Source organism: Vitis riparia, chromosome 5 (genome assembly GCF_004353265.1).
Source record: "Vitis riparia cultivar Riparia Gloire de Montpellier isolate 1030 chromosome 5, EGFV_Vit.rip_1.0, whole genome shotgun sequence".
Lineage (NCBI taxonomy): Eukaryota > Viridiplantae > Streptophyta > Magnoliopsida > Vitales > Vitaceae > Vitis > Vitis riparia.
Window position 1 is genome coordinate 7,936,634 of NC_048435.1, and position 18,494 is coordinate 7,955,127.

Here is an 18,494-nt window from a genome sequence, read left to right on the forward strand (position 1 = left end):
ATTAAGGCAATTTGTGAAGCCATGGGCGCAAAGTCATGGCATGATGTTGTTATAGCCAAGGAGGGCCTTGGATGTGGTATAGCGCTATTGCAGCAGCAAGGATGCCTCAGACAAGTGACTAATGCGTCGCACAAAGGCGTAATATCCTATGCACAGGACGAACAAACCATGAGCTCAATGTCATGGCATGCTACTCCTACACTAAGAAGGGTCTTAGACACAAGCATGGTGTTGTTCCAGCAATGAGAATGGTCTCAGATGCATGACGAATCCTTAGCATAGAGGTGTAATGCCCTGTACACACAAATGACAAGCTATGAGCGCAATGTTATGGCTCATTACTACTAAGAGGGATTTAGGCATGACACAGGAAGTCATAACAACAATTAAACCAATGTAGACATGTCGGTGCATGGCTAACACATGCAAGGCATGGAAGGGCCTTACAAAAGGCTAGTTCATTAGGTAGAAACAGTAACACCTTGGTGTCATGGGCGTCTAGATATGGCACAAGAGTGGACATTAATATGTCGGTGCATGTTGATACATCAAAGAGATGGTTGAACACATGAGCATAGCCAAGAAAAGATGTTTGATGTAGGCTATTGACACACACACAAGGTGTTTGATGTGGACTAACTCACATGAAATAAAAGGTCAAAAGACCAAACTGGCATGGGCTTGGCTTGCAATAAAAGAACCAAACATGACGTTGGGCTAATTAAACTAAAAAAGAGTGTGTGGCTAAGTTGTATGAGGCGATTACAAAAGCACTTGTTGGTAAGAGGTACCTATTGGCAAGAGACACCTTAAAGGAGTAAGACTTGGCTCAACACAAAAGAGAACATTAGATGCTTATTAACTGTTGAACGCATGAAGAGATACATTTTTTGGGAAGAAGTGTCTTCAGTTTAGTAGTTATGGCAAGTTGCATAACTACCATCCAAGCTCCTATTTTTTAATTCAAAGGTTTGAATTCAAAATTCAAACGGGAAGACTCCTTTATTTACATTCAAAATCCAAGCTCCTATTTACATTCTCTTTGCCATGTGGCTTTTAAGAAGGTTGGTTAAGATCGATGTATTAGTACTACACACTTAGAAAAAAAAAATTTGGTGATGATTTTTTGTGGTGTGACAAATGGTATCAAAGCCTGGCTACAACATGGCTGGTGGTAGCTAGTACAACAGAAGCCTTGAAAGTAAGGGTATCTCGATTGGAAGCATTATTGGGATAATGACCTAGTGATGCCGCCATTGTGGCTTCATGGGCAGAACATGCAATAAGGGAAATCTAAGTGCAACGGAATCTAGTTAAGTCTCATGAAAAATATGTTGAGGATAAGATGGCAGGTCTAAAGGTAGAGGTACAGGCTTAGTTGATGACTATAAGGCCATGGTGTAAGCCTTTGAAGGAGACATCGCCATTCTCAAGAAGGTAGCGCTACAAGGTGCTCCCATTTGTTCTAAAGCCTTTTGTTTCAAACTTTGGGTTCCTGAATTAAATAGCTTTAGTGGTAACAAAGACGTAAAAAAGTTGGAGAAATTTATATGGGACATGTGATTGGAGCCAAAATATGTGCTCTATCGGCACTTATTTGATATGATTTGTGCACCAAATGACACTCAAATCACCCAACTAGACCTAAATCAATGCCAAGGCCCTAGCCATGAGTTTAACTTGTATTTTGGAGATTTATCTCAAGTTCAAGGGAAGAAAAGAGTGTGAGTTGAATTACTTTAGGTTTTCAAATATCAAGAAAGGATTAAATGAGGAAATAAGCGAGTCAAGACTCATAGACCATGAGAAAAGGTAAGACGAGGATATCATGAGTTTGAGATATGAGAAATGACCATTATAGAGTAATAAAGAAGGTAATAAATCATGGGAAATGAGGCATGAAGCAAGATTCAGTTACATGGAAATTTAGAACTCAAAATTTGGTGGTAACATATACTATGAATTTGAGAACCAATTTGGAGCACTTTCCAAAGTCCATTTTAGTCATACTATATATATCATTTTGAAGCTCAGAAAGTCAGGAGTCCAATGCTTCAAATGGTGTACAAATCAGAGCTAAAATGAAAAAAGTTATGGCCATTTGAAGACAATTGTGCCAAGTTAAAGGACCATTTCGAAATAACTCCAATTTCGAATTCACCCACTGCCTCTTTGATGTTTCGTCTCCTTTACCTCAGGAATTTCATCTAAGGCACTCCATCCACCCTAAGTAGGTCCCACACGATTAGAAATCTCAATTTTATTATTTTTTAGTCATTTTTAGCTAATTATTTTGTTATAAGTGGCTAATGAGAGTATGTCACATGTTAGGTAATTTATGATATTATATAAACTCTCTTAGTTCTAGGGTATATATATCTTAGATCATCTTAGAGGGAGTTTGACATTGGAAATGGAAGAAGACGAGAACTTTAGTTTCTTTTCTTTTCTTCTTTATTAAATATATCGTTTTTAATTTCTTTGATTCAAATTATAGATTTTTACCTTATTATGGATTGTGAATGTGACATCACCCCCATAAGAGGCTAAAAAACCAACTTGGGACTTAAAACATGAAAACCTAAGGGCTAGAAACTCATAAGAGTAATGGGTAAATTATTGTAACAATGAGATTGATTATTGGTTGGATTATGATTTATCAATTTTTATCATATCATTGTGAGTTAGTTTAGGAAATGATACGCTAGGTTATTACCCGATACTAGTGATTCTTGGTAACTCTTTATCATTAGTTATCATGGTATTACCTATTATCATTTGCCCTAAAACAAAGCTATAAAGAGTAAGAAGGATTAAAAAGCTACATCTTAAATCAGTAATCAATTTTATTCATTTGATGATTTTGAGAATTTATTTTAAAAAGTAAAAATTGGGCTTTAGATGAAATTTTGAGTTATAGAATTCAAGTTGATTGTAAGTGGCCAAGGATCCTGAAACCTTAAGATCATATTACTTAAAATACCATTGTTTATTCTAATTTCTATACCCTAAGTTAGATTGTGGAAAAGCCCCAAACTTGAATCAATTAGATTTAAAATCAATATTCATATTGTTATTAGTTTAATTTCTTTTACTTAGTTTCATATTATTCACATATCATTTTGCCACTTAGGATTCAAATAAAAGCAATTCATTTACCCTAATATTGACAAATCTCATAAGTCAGTCCTTAAGGAGGATACCTAGAATACAACAAAAACCGTAGTAGTTTTTTCTCTTATCTTTCTTAGCAAAAGCTACTACATATTAGGCTTCAGTATTTTGGCACAACAAAGAAGTTCGATCAACATGGAGTAGTTCTTCAAGGCTACTCATGTCTTTGATGCAAAAAGAGTCTCCATCACCCGTATGTATTTGATTGGTGATGCAAAATTGTGGTGACACATAAGAGTAGAAGCAAGGTTGAAAATGTCATGAAATGTTGCCAATATTTCATGTATCAATGACCTCTGATACAACACACGAGAGAGAAATATCATTGCTCAATATTTTGACGATATGGATATTTTTTTTTGACAATTTTATCGTTGATACAACGATATTTACCAATAATATTGGGATATTGGAGATATTTTGGCTCCAATTCCAATGTCCCACCTTTCAAAATTTTGATGCTAATAAATGGGCCACTTTGGACTAGCTCAATGCATCTTTAATAGCTTGGTTTGTCATATAAGCTTGTGTGATTGTATAAGCAATTAAGCTTAAATACTTGTTCTGAATGTTATCTATGTGGGATTAAGGTATCACTTCTTATATTTAAGAAATTAATCGAACTAGATATAAGAGGACTAGAATTGAACCTAAGTCCTCTTGCACAAAAGAAAAGAATAGTGCCACCAAACAATTACCACTTACATATATTTACATTTTATATATATATATATATATATATATAAATTTATATTATAAATAAATCATATAATTTATCTATATATATTATAAATTATATTATATGTGCATAAATCAGTGTATGTATTATAAATTAATTAGAATAAAATTGTTGTAAATAAATTAATTTTAATTATCGTGTATTTTGTATAATAATTCAATAAAAAATAAATATAAATTTATAAATAAAATTATCAACACTTTAAAATAAAAAATATTTATACTTGTATTATCATTTCTTTTATGTTATTGAATACATCCAAATAATATAGATTTATATAAAATTTGCTTTTAAATTCTGAATATTATGGTTGAATGCCACAGTTATATATATATATATATATATATATATATATATTAACAAAATAACATCAAAATGTCTATTATTACTTTTAAATAATTTCTTAGAATCTTTTTCAATATTTTTACAAATTTTGATTGATTTTTGTCTCATCAATGTTTTGTCTTAGAATATCCATCGATATTTCCTAATATATCCCAAAATATTTGTAAAATCAAGTTACTGACATATTCGTAAAAAATGATATTTTCATCCTTAGATCAATGATGATGTAGAGTTTGGAAGACCTTAAATCACCACTTGAGAGACTCTTAAGAAGGAACTGAAGAATCAATTCCTCCTCACAAAATGTTGTCTATATTGCTCGAGAATCCCTACAAAGATTGAAGCACATAGGATCGATGCGGGATTACATCAAGGATTTTAGTTCCTTGATGCTGGACATAAAGAACATGTTAAAGGAGAGTAAGATGTTCAACTTTATGTCTGGGTTATAAGGATGGGCCCATATAGAATTATGGAGGCAAAGAATAAAAAATCTCCTCGCTGTCATGGCTGCAACGTATTGCTTAGTGGACTATAAGGTGGTTAGTGCGATTTCTACCACCCTGAAGTAAAAAATCTAAGGGGGCAAAAATATCTAGGGTCGAGGGGAAGTCTTTCAAGTATGTGGGCTAGAAGAAAATGAGATCATCTGCAACCCTAAAGGCAATGGAAGAAACTACCGCTTAAATGGTGCAATAGAAATCTAAGGTGGTAGGTTGCTTTATTTACAATGAGCCTCATCTTGCTAAATATTGTCTTAAGAGGGAAAATATGTTTGCTCCCACGATTGTTAAGGAAAAAGGAGATTATGAATCAAATGACCCAACAATATGAGTCAATCATTTGCAATTAATTACTACACTTCACAGAGAGGGCTTCATCGACAAGTTGATGTACGTTTCGCTATTGGTGAATGTAATGGATGTAAAGGCAATGATAGATACATGGGTAACCCATAATTATCTGGCTAGCATGAAGACAACCAGATTGAAGTTGAATCTAGAGGAAGATGTTACCAGAATTAAGTCTCTAAATGGTAATGATCAAAGAGTGGATGGCATTGCTAGGAATATCAATCTCAATGTGGGAGATTGGAAAGGCTATTATAGTATGTTAATGGTGCCCTTAGAGAACTTTAACATGATTCTAAGCATGGAGTTTTTCTTTCAAACTGAGGTGGTATTGTTTCCTTACCTTGGTGGATTAGTGTTCGTAAAGGAAAGTTAGTCATGTTTTGTGCTTGCTTTGAGTGAAGAAGTTGTTAGGAATGGCCAGACAAAGGTAATGTTTGTCATCCAACTTAAAAGGAGTTTTTAAGAAGGTAATAACAACATGGAGCAACGATATGCAAGGCAACAAGAGCCCCTGAGTTTGGGACTAAGTCTAATTGAAAGAAAAATGAGGTATGTTGATCAGACATGCTTGTAGCCTAAGTCAATGAGGGCATCAACTTCAACGGGTGAGGATAGGTTTGTTGGCCCCTTAGTCCTTTGACTTAGATGTTGGCATTAAGAGCCTCATGGGTAGGCCTTGCACCTATGAAGACCTTAGAAAGAAAGCAAATAAGGTATGGAGGTTTAATAGGCATCATTCAAAAGGCAAAGTGTTGAGACAATACTTAGATTGGTAGTAGTACGATGCACATAGGTCGCACGCTCACTCGCACGCCTAACCCATGCACTTATGCACACTCAGCACCAAGCCATGTACCTAGACAAAAGCATAACAATGATACAACATGATGTGCAATTTATGAGGGATTTATCTATTTATTTAATAAATAAATATATTATGTATTCTCAAGAAAATTTGATGTCTCATCTAGAAATTTCCAAAACGATTTATATTAAGTTTTAAGGTGGAATGAGAGATAAAGAGGTAGGCATGCACTAAGGCATGACCTTAGCTAACCAAAGGGGCACCAAGGCATGGCCTTGACACATGGACGACATGTTAGCACACATATATAAACTCTATGGCATGTGTAGTGTGCAACCCATGACCATAATGGCACGAAGCACGATGTAACCTTTCCTTTCTCAACATTGGCACAAGGGTACCCAATCTTGTGTATTAAAGCATTTCGTGAAGCCATGGGCGTAATGCTATGTCATGATGTTGTTACAACCATTGAGGGCCTTATATGTGGCATGATGTTATTACAACAACAAGGATGCCTCAGATAGGTGGTTGATTCAATGAACATGGGCACAATATCTTGTGCATGGGACGAACAAGTCATGGACACAATTCCATTACATGATGTTGCACCAAGAAGGTTCTTAGACATGAGCATGGTGTTGTTACAACAATAAATGAGGTCTCAAACAAATGCTTATCATAAAGGTGCAATGCCCTATGCATACAAATGATAAGCCATAGGTGCAATGTCATGGCTTATCGTTGTAACCAAAAGAGAGTTTGGGATGACTCGAGAAGCCATAACAACAATCAAACCAATGCAAACATGATGGTAAATGGTTGACATGAACAAGGCATAAGAGGACCTTACAAATGGTTGGTTCATTAGGCGTGGAAACACCTTTGTGTCCTAGACGCCTAGACATGGCACAAAAATGGCCATTAGTGCGTTGATAAGCACTAAGGTATTAGAGAGATGGTTGAACACATGGGCATGGTCTGGGCAAGATGACTGACCAAGCTAAGAGGCATGCATACTTGGTGTTTGATGTGGGTTTGACTCATATGCAAAAAAGCCAAAGACCAAACTGACATGAGTTGGCTTACAATAAAGGGACCAAACATGACCTTAGGCTGATAGGATTAAAGGAGGACTTGTGTGGTTGAGTTGCATGAAGCGATTACAAAGGCACCTGTTGGCAAGAGACGCCTATTAATAAGAAGTACCTATTAGGAAGAGACTCTATGAAGAAGCATAACTCAATTTGGCACCAAAAGATAACATTAAATAGCTCTAGTTGCATGCAATGTGAAAAGATGCCTTTATTGGAAATGGGTGTCTTTAGTTAGGTAGTTATGGTAGGTTGCATAATCATCACTCAAGTCTGAATTCAAAATTCAAATAAGGAAGACTCATTTATAAAAGCCTCAACAAGGTAGAGGGACCAAGGGTGAGTAATTCGAAGAGAAAGCAAATTGTGTCCTTTCTTTGTGGGATTTTGGTTCTCTAACTTATGCAAATTTGTATAAGTGTTGGTGCACTTAAAAAGTCTTGTAATCTTGTAGTTTTAATAAAAATACAAGTTTGGAAGGTTCGAGTAATTTGCCTTGTTGCATGTGTGCATTTACATTTATTTTTGTTGTGTATCGAGAAGGTTGGCTAAGATCGGAGTCTTAGCATCACAAACTTTGAAAAAAAGAAATTGGTAGTTGTTTTTTATGGTGTGACAACTAGCATAATGGTTGAGGAAGATTGCAAGTAACACACACCTTTTTTTATGGGTCATAGTCTAGACAATTATATTGACTTTGTATTTGATATAATTATAAGTACAAATATACGTAAAAGTGGGGTCAAGCATTTTTTATAAAGATACAACTTGATCGGGGGTTTGAAAGTTCTTGATTTAGTGTAATTGACAAATTTGGGGGTAAGTGAGATACTTTCTTTTGAATGATGTGACTTAGCATAAGCACTCTTACCTAACATTTTCTTGTCATGTCACACTCAATTTTCTATGCAAAGAAAGGGATACACTGCAAGACTCACAATAAGAAGAAAGTTCATAATATCGAATATGGACAAGTACAATATTTTGGACTTTGAATTTCAAATTCAAATTCAATGGCCCACATGGGGATGGTAACACACAAATAGATTTCTTTCTTTCTTTCTTTCTTTTTTCTTTTTTCTTTTTTATTTTTCTTTTTTCTTTTTTTAAATTCAAAAGGTTCAATAAGATGGAGATAACTTTCCACTTGAATTACCCTATTTTTCTGCACCAATAGACATACTTATAAATAAGGAAAGCCAATGGTGGTTTTTTTTGGCTGCTGCAATCCTTGTTGCGAAGAAATCTCAGAATTTTTGTCTCTTGATCTCTATCTTGTGTTGTTCATCGGCACGTGAAATTTGGAGCATGAATCTAAAAGAAAAGCATTTTTTTTTTTTAAACAGACTCACACAAGGGAACATATAAAGTTTTTAAATTCTGCACATAAGATATTTTTAACCATTTTATTCATTTAATTTTCTTTTTATTTTCCTTACAATGCTAAATGATATCGTATTTTATTGTTAGTTATGATGTTGTTGGAGTCCTAGATTGAGTCAAATAAACTGTAACTATAATGTCCCACAGATTTACAATGTTTTAGTAGGTATTAGTTAACGGTGCTCCTGTTAGTTTTATGGTAGTCATTTCTTAATTAGATTGCATTTGGTAGTGTTTTTATTCAAAATTGTCAATAGTACACAAATTGCATAACTAAACACCTATAGATCAAGATAAATAACCGTCTCATAATTAACAAATTAATGTCAATTGCTGTTGGTACTTTATCACTAGACTTCTGCAGTCCCAAAAGCAACAAATTAAGTGGACCAAATATTGGACATACAAGCTGGGGAAGACCGTTCATCTGGCTGAAAATACCTCTTCACTCTCATGCTTTATCATGAATTGGATCGTGCAATTTTCAGTGGTTCCATCACTTGTTGATACTAGCCAATGCTGAAATGGGTTTGGAGGCGGTGTAACTTGGACTCCACCCTCTAACATCTTTACCACATCAATCATGGAAGGTCTTGCCTCAGGGATGTACTGGACACAGAACAAAGCTACCATACACATTGTCTTCGCTTTCACCAAGTCTTTCTCTTCGATCTCCTTCTCTGCCAGTATCTCTTCCAATTCTCCCTTATCAAACTTGTCCCGAACCCGTCTGGGAAACCACTCTTGGCTCTCACTTAAGCGGCTGTCAAGGTTCCTTCTCCGTCCAATAATTTCAAACAACATTATTCCAAAGCTATAAACATCACACTTGTAAGTAACTGGAAACGTCGTCCAAACCTCTGGGGCAGCATATCCTGGAGTGCCCCCAACACGCGACAAGTTTTCATGTGTGCTATCGAGGTCGGACAGCTTAGCTCTGCCAGCTTGGGACACAAATTAGAATCAAGGAGAACATTACAAGGCTTTATATCATGGTGGATTATCCTCTTGTGGCCGTAATGATGCAGATACTCAAGCCCCTTGGCGGCCCCAACTGCAATTTCATACAACTTTTCCCACTCAATTCTATGGTCGTTGCCAAACAACAACCTGTCAAGCGACCCATTCTCCATATATTCGTAGACCAGTGCTTTCGTCCTTGCATCAAAGCAGAATCCGTAGAGCCTGACCAGGTTCCTATGGTGAGTTCTTCCAATGGTTACTTACTTCAGCCATGAATTGCACTTCCATCATTTTGTCTACGTTGTTGTTGAACTTGAGTACCTTGACCGCTAGCTGCACCCCGTTAGGAAATTCTCCTTTGTAGACTACACCAAAAGCGCCGGCACCAAGTTTTGTGGAGTAGTTCCAAGTGAAAGCAGCAACTTGTTTGGAAGAAAACCGGACAAGGCTTTCTCTTTGCATGTTTTCTATGAATATCTCCACTGTTTCTGTGTCTCCAGCTTCTGGTGCTTCCTCCTCATTTCTCGGATTAGAAGCCACAACTTCATTGTTCCTCCTTCCTACAAAATTAGCCATCACCTTTTTTTTCTGCAGCATCCTCATAATTCGTCTCGCAACAAAGTAAAAAATTAGGCTACCTGAAATTTGCATTAGAAAGAATTGTTAATATCGCATGCAATGCAAGCGCTTCTCTTCCTCCTCCTATGTTTCTTTTATCTTCCTTTTCAATAACAAACTTTGATCATAACTCAGGAGTACTCTCGAAAACTTACCCGACAACACTGCAAGCACGATTTTAACTACAGTTGAGAGTGGCATTTTGTACGAGAACTGATGAGGACAGAAACTCTGAAAGGATTGACAGGCAAGAGAAAGAGAATTTAATGGAGGTGGAAGGAAAATTCTCAATAACCAAGCATGTTAGTGTGAAAATGGCAGTAAACTCGATTCATTTGAATCATTATGAAACCTTGCATAGTATTTATATGTACACTTTGATTTCCTTCCTAAGTAACTTGATGGAAGCACCCATCTTAGAGAGCGTTTCACACATACATATTAATCTTCTTTTGATTATGTTGACAGGGAATTGGAGTCATTTAATTACCAACATTGTATGGCGTGTCAAAATGAGCCTCTGGCAATATGTGTGGACTTGTCTTAACAATGATGGAAAGGAAATTTCCAACCTTATCAATATTGAGTGTTGGATTTGACAACCCCACGAAAGCATCCAATTTTCCTCAACAATGTCCTCTAATTATTTTTTATGTGATTGCAAAAAAGGAAGACCTAAAACAACCCCACAGTTTATATCGAAACAAAACTTTGGTGTAAGATTTCTATCATGCCAACCCAAGCTTTTATGCCACGGGGGAGTAAGATCACCAGGTTTTCATGCGATCCATTCAATTAAGCGACATCCATGTGTAAGAGAAGAGAATAATTCATTATGCCAAACAAATATACAAAGGAAAGAGAAAAAAAATACATCCCACACTTTGAGCTTGAAGCATCCTTGTCCCAATCTATTGATTACATATATTATTTGCAATTTTTTTTTTCAATTTCATAATAATGTGTTTGGTTAATTTAGAAAATGTTTTATGTTTTTTTTTAAAATCTTTTTAACACAGTTTTTATTCTTGTTTTTTCTTTTTTGTTTTTGAAAATGTATTTGATAAAGATTTGTGAAAATTGTGTTTTTAAAAAATAAAAATTTATAAAATATTATTTATTTTTAAGTTTCAGAATTGCAAAAATGGTAAACAAAAAATAGTACCCCTTTCTATACACTTTTTACATTTTAATTTTAGAATAAAATTTTTTATAGTAGAACAAAAAATATAGATTTATTTTATATTTCTAAAAATTATTTTTAAAAAATTTTAAATTTAAGATAATACATATTTTTTAAAGGACATCATTTCAGTCATCTTTCATGAAGTTTGAATTTAATATACTTTAATTACTATTAGTTTAAAGTTTTATTAAATATCCCTCTCTTCGTTAATATTTGGCTGTTTAGGTTCACCTCTCTTTAATTCAAAATTAGGGAGTTATTTAATAAAATTTTAAATCGACAATAAACTCAAAACTCATAAATGAAATTATTCTATTTGAATTTTTATTTTATTTTTAATCTTTCAGTTTTTATTTAAAAAATATTTATTTCATTACAAAAAAAATTCATGGGAGATAGAATAAACTTTAACCCTTAACTTTTGACATATTTTTTGCTCCAAAGATACTTTGCCCCAAACCTGTTAAAAATTCAATGAGCACCTTGTTAAGTGAAGAAATAAGGCCAAAAATGCAAAGAAAAACACTTACTTTATTCAATGTTGCTTCATTGTCAATTTAATATTAAAATGAAAACATGAAACAATTTAAATAAATATGGTTAAAATTTTCTCCCCTTATATTCTAAAATATCTTGAGAAATATTTTTAAAACAATCCTAGTTCATCAAATTAATTTTGTTTATTTCATAATAAGAGAACCTATTTTTACGAGAGAAAAAAACCGATATATAAAATATTCTATATGAAAACAAATGAATTTTTATAGGAATTTGATATATTTTTCTAATAATTTTGATATGGAATTTTAGTTAATATGTGTATTGTTCGCGAACTCGGTCAATGGTTTAGAATACGTTTAAGAGTATTTCTTAGTATTTTTAGTGAAAGTGTTTTTAGGAGAATCATTAATGAGATATGTTTCAAAATTTTAAAAGTATTTTCTAAATTTGGTTCAAAAACACTTTTTAAAATCATTGCGAAACTAACTCTTACTGTTGTTTTGATTCTAAAAAACATGTGCACTAGTTGAAGCCATGATCATGAGATAGGCTACCAGCTGAGAATTTTTGCTATACAACAGTATTATACACCCAATTACATCAAGGAGTATCAATTGGATTACACTGTGGAAGACCTTTAGTTCATCCAGATGAAGATGCCTCTTCCCTTTCGTACTTGTTCATGAGCCAAGCGCTACTATTGTCAGTGGTTTCATCACTCCTAGAGTTTGTGCTGCTCTCAATGCTGATAGGTGGCATATCAGATGATAATGCCAAATGCTGAAATGGGTTTTTAGGCGTTGTAATTTGGTCTCCGCCCTCTAAAATCTTCAACACTTGATCCATGGAAGGTCTGTCCTGAGGGAGGTATTGGACACACCACAAAGCTACCATGCACATTTTCTTGGCTTGCACCATCGCCTTCTCCTTGATCCCCCTCTCCAACAGAAGCCCCTCCAATTCTCCCTCGTCGAATTTGTCCCAGACCCGTCTTGGAAACCAGTCTTGGTCCTCACCGGAGAAGTTGTAAAAGTTCCTTCTTCGTCCAACAATCTCGAATAGCATCATCCCAAAGCTATAAACATCGCACTTGTAAGTCACTTGAAATGGCATCCAAGCCTCTGGGGCAGCATATCCTGGAGTGCCCCCACCCGAGAAGTTTTCATGTGTGCTGTCCATATTGGAGAGCTTGGCTAGTCCAAAATCTGCAAGCTTGGGACAGAAATCGGAATCAAGCAGAACATTTCCGGGTTTTATATCATGGTGAATGATCCTTTTGTGGCAATCATCGTGCAAGTACTTAAGCCCCTTGGCTGCGCCAACCGCAATTTCGTACAACTTTTCCCACTCGATTCTATGCTCCCTGCCAAACAAGACCGTGTCAAGTGATCCATTCTCCATGTACTCATAGACTAGCGCTTTGAGCTGAGAATCAAAGCAGAAACCATAGAGCCTGACTAGGTTTCTGTGGTAAGTTCTCCCGATGGTACTCACTTCAGCCATGAACTGCTCTTCCATTCTTTTGTCCTGGCCTCTGTTGGGTTTGAGTACTTTTACGGCTATCTGTACCCCATCAGGAAGGACTCCTCTGTAGACATGTCCAAAGCCGCCTGAACCAAGTTTGGTAGAAAAATTCTGGGTAAAAGCTGCAAGTTGTTGAGGAGAAAAGCGGACGGGTTTTTCTTTCAGCATGTCTTGGATGCATATCTCCACTGTTCCCGATCCGTCCACACGTCCTGCAGATTCTGTTCTTCTTGCCTCCTGAGGCCCCATCTCCCATCGCGGTAACCGGCCTTTCATGATAGCATTAATCTCTGCTCCTATATCAAGATTCTGTGGCATCCTCTTCATGATCCGCCGCATCAGGACGATCAAAACTGTATCACAATTAAAATTCCTGAAATTTGAACCAGCTAGAGTTGTTACTACTGCTATACTTTCCTTCTTCCCTGTTTTTCCTTTTTTTTTCATTAACAAGTTTTGTACACAGAAGCTCTAATTCAAGACTAGTGAAAACTTACCAAAGTTCGATTGAACCGTGATTGTACCAAAAACTTCTGAGGACGATGGCGTGTGCTTTAACGGATTCGAAGAATTTGTGAACAAGGAAGAATGAATCGTTCTGATGAGCTATAGATTTTACTACTGATGTTGTTAAATGAGATAAACTGGCTCTTTAGAATTCATATCAAGCCTAGCAGAGAAAATTTCAACCACAAATAAACAATAGATTAATGAAAATCGGGCAGATGGAAATTAGAAGAAGGATTCATAGAGGACTTTTCACATTCAGACTGGTCATTTAGCTTGCTTCCTATCCCTTCATTGACCACAGGCCGACATTATAACACACGCAACATTGTCCAACAGGAAGTTTTCAACATTGGGCAGCTAGGATTTTTAGTGGTGGAATTGACAACCTTGTAGTAACATATTGAATGCTTGTAGGAAGCCCTGATCATGGAAAACAACCTATGCCATGTTACAATCCGTTTCCAACGGGAGAAATATTATCTACTTTGGGTCTAATAGATTCTTCTACAAAATTAAGAAAAGTTCATCCATAAGTTTTTTTCTTTGATCCGATATGAGATATCAATCATTCCTCCATATAAATACTACATTCTCAAACTTTTTTTGCAGTACATGTTTGCCTTACACGGACCAATAAGGTTAGAAGTACTGCATCAATGTCTAACACCGGTCAAGTGTGTATCAATAATGCGGTACTGTCAACTGCCAAATAACTGTAATCAAGAAGACCAACTAGATGTTTCAATAGAGCAGGTACTTAGATTGTCAGAAGGATACAGCATTTTTATTTTCTTAATGAAATTTGAGCAGATGGAAACTGGAAGAAGGTTTTCCATAGAGGACTTTTGACATTCAGACTGGTCATTTAGCTTGCTTCCTATCCCTTCATTGACCACAGGCCAACATTATAACACACGCAACATTGTCCAATAGGAAGTTTTCAACATTGGGCAGCTAGGATTTTTAGCGGTGGAATCGACAACCTTGTAGTAACATATTGAATGCTTGTAGGAAGCCCTGATCATGGAAAACAACCTATGCCATGTACCAATCCATTTCCAACTGGAGAAATATTATCTGCTTTGGATTACACGGACCAATAAGATTAGAAGTACTGCATCAATGTCTAACACCGGTCAAGTGTGTATCAATAATGCGGTACTGTCAACTGCCAAATAACTGTAATCCAAGAAGACCAACTAGATGTTTCAATAGAGCAGGTACTTAGATTGTCAGAAGGATGCAACATTTTTATTTTCTTAATGAAATTTGAGCAGATGGAAACTGGAAACTGGAAACTGGAAGAAGGTTTTCCATAGAGGACTTTTGACATTCAGACTGGTCATTTGGCTTGCTTCCTATCCCTTCATTGACCACAGCCAACATTATAACACGTGCAACATTCTCCAATAGGATATTTTCAACTTTGACCAGCTAGGGTTTTAAGTGGTGAAATTGTCAACCTTGTAGTAACATAATGAATGTTTGTTGGAAGCCCGGATCCTCGGAAAAAACCTACACTATGTAACTAAGGTTTAAAATATCTATAAATATGGATATATCGGTACTTAAATTTTACAGATATATAAAAAATATTGAAGAAATACTAATGAATATTTTTACAAACATAAATTATTCAAAATTAATGAAAATACTTAGAAAACTTTAAAAAAAATGGTAAAATAAGAAATAATACACATATTAAAGTTATTTTATAAATGTAATTGATATAAATACAATTAAGATAATATTTATTAAAATTTTATGAAAAATTAACTTAAAATTTTTAATATATTTATATTGATTTATTTTAAAATTTTTAAAATACTTTTATTAAAACATATTTTATTACATTTTAAATGAAAAATTAAATTAATATATATAAAATGTTTTATTTGAGATTTAATTTCTAAAATTTTATTAAAAATATATGGTAACAACTTTTTCTATTAACATTAATTTATTTAAACAATTAAAATTATTAATAACTTATCTTATCAAAATAATTTTAATTTATAAAATATTAGAACTTCCTTAATTTTTTTATATTGTAGCAGTTTTTTTTTTGTAAAATTATATTTTTAATATTTTAAAATAAAAACATTTAAAATTAAAAGGATAAATATAAAAAAAATTAAGAGTGAAGTGAAAATAATTTTTAAAAATAGGATTAATGAGATAAATATGAAAAGTAGTTAAAAATAAAATGATAATATAAAATAAAATAATAATATAAATTTAGAATGAAAAATAAATTAAAAATGGATAATTAAAAAATAATAAATAAATAACACCGGAAAAAAAAATGGCATCCCCCAAAAAATTGGCGAGAAATTGCTAAACGAAAATAATAGCTATTTTTATAAAAATTGCTGATAAATCGATGATAGAATTGCAAAAAAATGAGAGAGTTTTTGAGGAAAATTTCCTCCACATGTGCTCCCCGTTTTCGATTTTTCAACTAAATTTTGGTTTTTTATTGAAATATCGGTCATAATCATTGATATTTTCGATTTTTTGCCTAAAAAATCTCTCAAAAATGGGATAAATATTATTTGCTTTGAGCCTAACTCTTCTATAAAATTAAAAAGAGTTGATACATAAACTTTTCATTTTATCCTCCATAAGACATCATAATTACTCTCCATATAAATACTACGTTCTCAAACCTTTTTTTTGGTCTATTATCACATCACATGACAAGTTTGCAGTACATGTTTGCCTTATACGGAGCAATAAGATTAGAAGTCCTGCATCGATGTCTAACACCGATGAAGTGTGTATCAATAATGCGGTACTGTCAACTGCCAGATAGCTGTAATCCAAGAAGACCAACTAGATGGATCAATAGAGCAGGTACTTGAATTGTCAGAAGGATACAGCATTTTTATTTTCAATTCAATATTCCTTTTTCTTTTTCTTTTTTGTGGTAGCTTGGAGTGACAGTAATGTCTGGGACTGCTAAGCGTGAAAATGGAGATTCAAGTTATTTAGGGGGCCACAGAGGAGATGTTGGCATGTTGCTGTCACCAAAACTCTTTTCCATTATTGTTGTGGCTCTCATGTAAACCAATTGCCAATTGCAGTTCATAAATGGATTGAAACAAGAAGCACATGCAATGTCCTTGTGGCGCTGATATCCAATGATGCTACTGTGGGCACCTATTTATTACCTTTCTAGCTAGCTTGTCCAAACACTTTGCCCAGTTTCTCATATCCATGGCTCTTCAATTCAATTTAAATATCATGGTGTTGCCTGCAATTTCTCTCCTCACTTGGAACATCTGGGACCCTATAGAGCCCACTAATAACATCCATACACCAAATCCTGGTGCCTCTTGTTCTACCTTTTTGTTTTCTACTTGTGGGAATTTTATGGTCCTGCTGGAGTAAACTGAATTATCATTCATCTCTTTGGTAATAAAGAGGAGTTTGCATCATGGAGCAAAGGAATTTTGCTTGTCAAGGGTTGCTTCCAAGTAAAGCGGTTAAAATTTATCAGTGCATGTAGCAGATGATGAGGCCAAATGCTGAAATGGGTTTGGAGGTGTTGCAACTTCGGCTACACCCTCTAAAATCTTAACCACACTAATCACGGAAGGTCTGGCCTCCGGGATGTACTGGACACACCATAAAGCTACCATAGACATCTTCTTGGCTTTCTCCATGTCCTTTTCTTCGATTCCGCTGTCCCTCATTATCCCTTCCAATTCTCCTTTGTTGAACTTCTCCCATACCCTTTTTTGGAAACCACTCCTGGCTCTCATTCAAACTGGTGTCAAGATTCCTTCTCCATCCAATAATCTCAAATAACATCATGCCAAAACTGTAAACATCACACTTTTAAGTAACGGGAAATGGCATCCAGACTTCAGGGGCTGCATAGCCTGGAGTGTCCGCATGGCGAGACAAGTTGACATGTGTGCTGTCTATATCATACAGCTTACCTAATCCAAAATCCGCAAGCCTGGGACAAAAATTAGAATCCAGAAGAACATTACCAGGCTTTATACGTAGTGGATTATCCTCTGGCGGCAGTAATGATGCAGATACTCGAGCCCCTTGGCTGCCCCAACTGCAATCTCGTATAGCTTGTCCCATTCGATTCTCTGTCTCTTGCCAAACAACAACCTGTCAAGGGACCCATTTGCCATGTACTCGTAGACCAGTGCTTTGACCTTTGCATCATGGCAGAATCCATAGAGCCTAACCAGGTTCCGATGGTAGGTTCTACCAGTGGTGCTCACTTCAGCCATGAATTGCTCTTCCACTCTTTTGCTTATGCTGTTATTGTGGTTTAGTACCTTTACAGCCATCTGCGCTCCATTAGGAAACTCTCCTTTGTAGACTTCTCCAAAGCCACCCGAACCAAGTTTGGTAGAGTAATTCCGAGTGTAAGCTGCAAGTTGTTTGGAAGAAAACCGGACGGGCTTTTCTTTTTGCATGTTTTCTATGGCCATCTCCACTTTCATTCTCTCCTCGTCATCATCTGTTTCCTCCTCCTCAACTTCTGCCGCCGCCTTGCCTCAGAAGCCACCAATTCCCTTTTCATTTTTCCTCCGGCAGCAGCCTTCTCTGCTGCTCGGTCCTCGGGATCTATCCTTGGCTCCTCCTCGTACACTATCAGCCATGTCAACAACCGCACTGTTAGGCTTTGTGGAGCCTAGTTTTATTTGATCCAATTTGACGACCCGACCCGAATAATATTGCATGGCTTTTTAATGGGAGATTTATTGAGGCCTGTTGGGCCGTTTAGCCCATTGTGGAACCACCTTTTGTAATTAGGGTTTTTTAGTAT

The 18,494-nt window shown here is 35.4% G+C and overlaps 1 protein-coding gene and 2 pseudogenes across 1 annotated transcript; all 3 read right to left on the minus strand.

The window, feature by feature from the left end:
• Nucleotides 1-8,817: 8,817 nt before the first annotated feature.
• On the minus strand, nt 8,818-9,933 carry LOC117914543 (annotated as a pseudogene).
• Nucleotides 9,934-12,184: 2,251 nt separating this feature from the next.
• On the minus strand, nt 12,185-13,695 carry LOC117914936 (rust resistance kinase Lr10-like). The gene is made up of 2 exons (XM_034830461.1): nt 13,684-13,695; nt 12,185-13,539 (listed from the first exon to the last, which is right to left on the minus strand). Exon 2 carries the CDS (start codon nt 13,523-13,525, stop codon nt 12,305-12,307), a length of 1,221 nt encoding a protein of 406 aa, XP_034686352.1. The 5' UTR covers nt 13,526-13,539; nt 13,684-13,695; the 3' UTR covers nt 12,185-12,304.
• A 3,489-nt stretch (nt 13,696-17,184) lies between these two features.
• LOC117914544 lies at nt 17,185-18,168 on the minus strand (annotated as a pseudogene).
• Between the last annotated feature and the right edge of the window lie 326 nt (nt 18,169-18,494).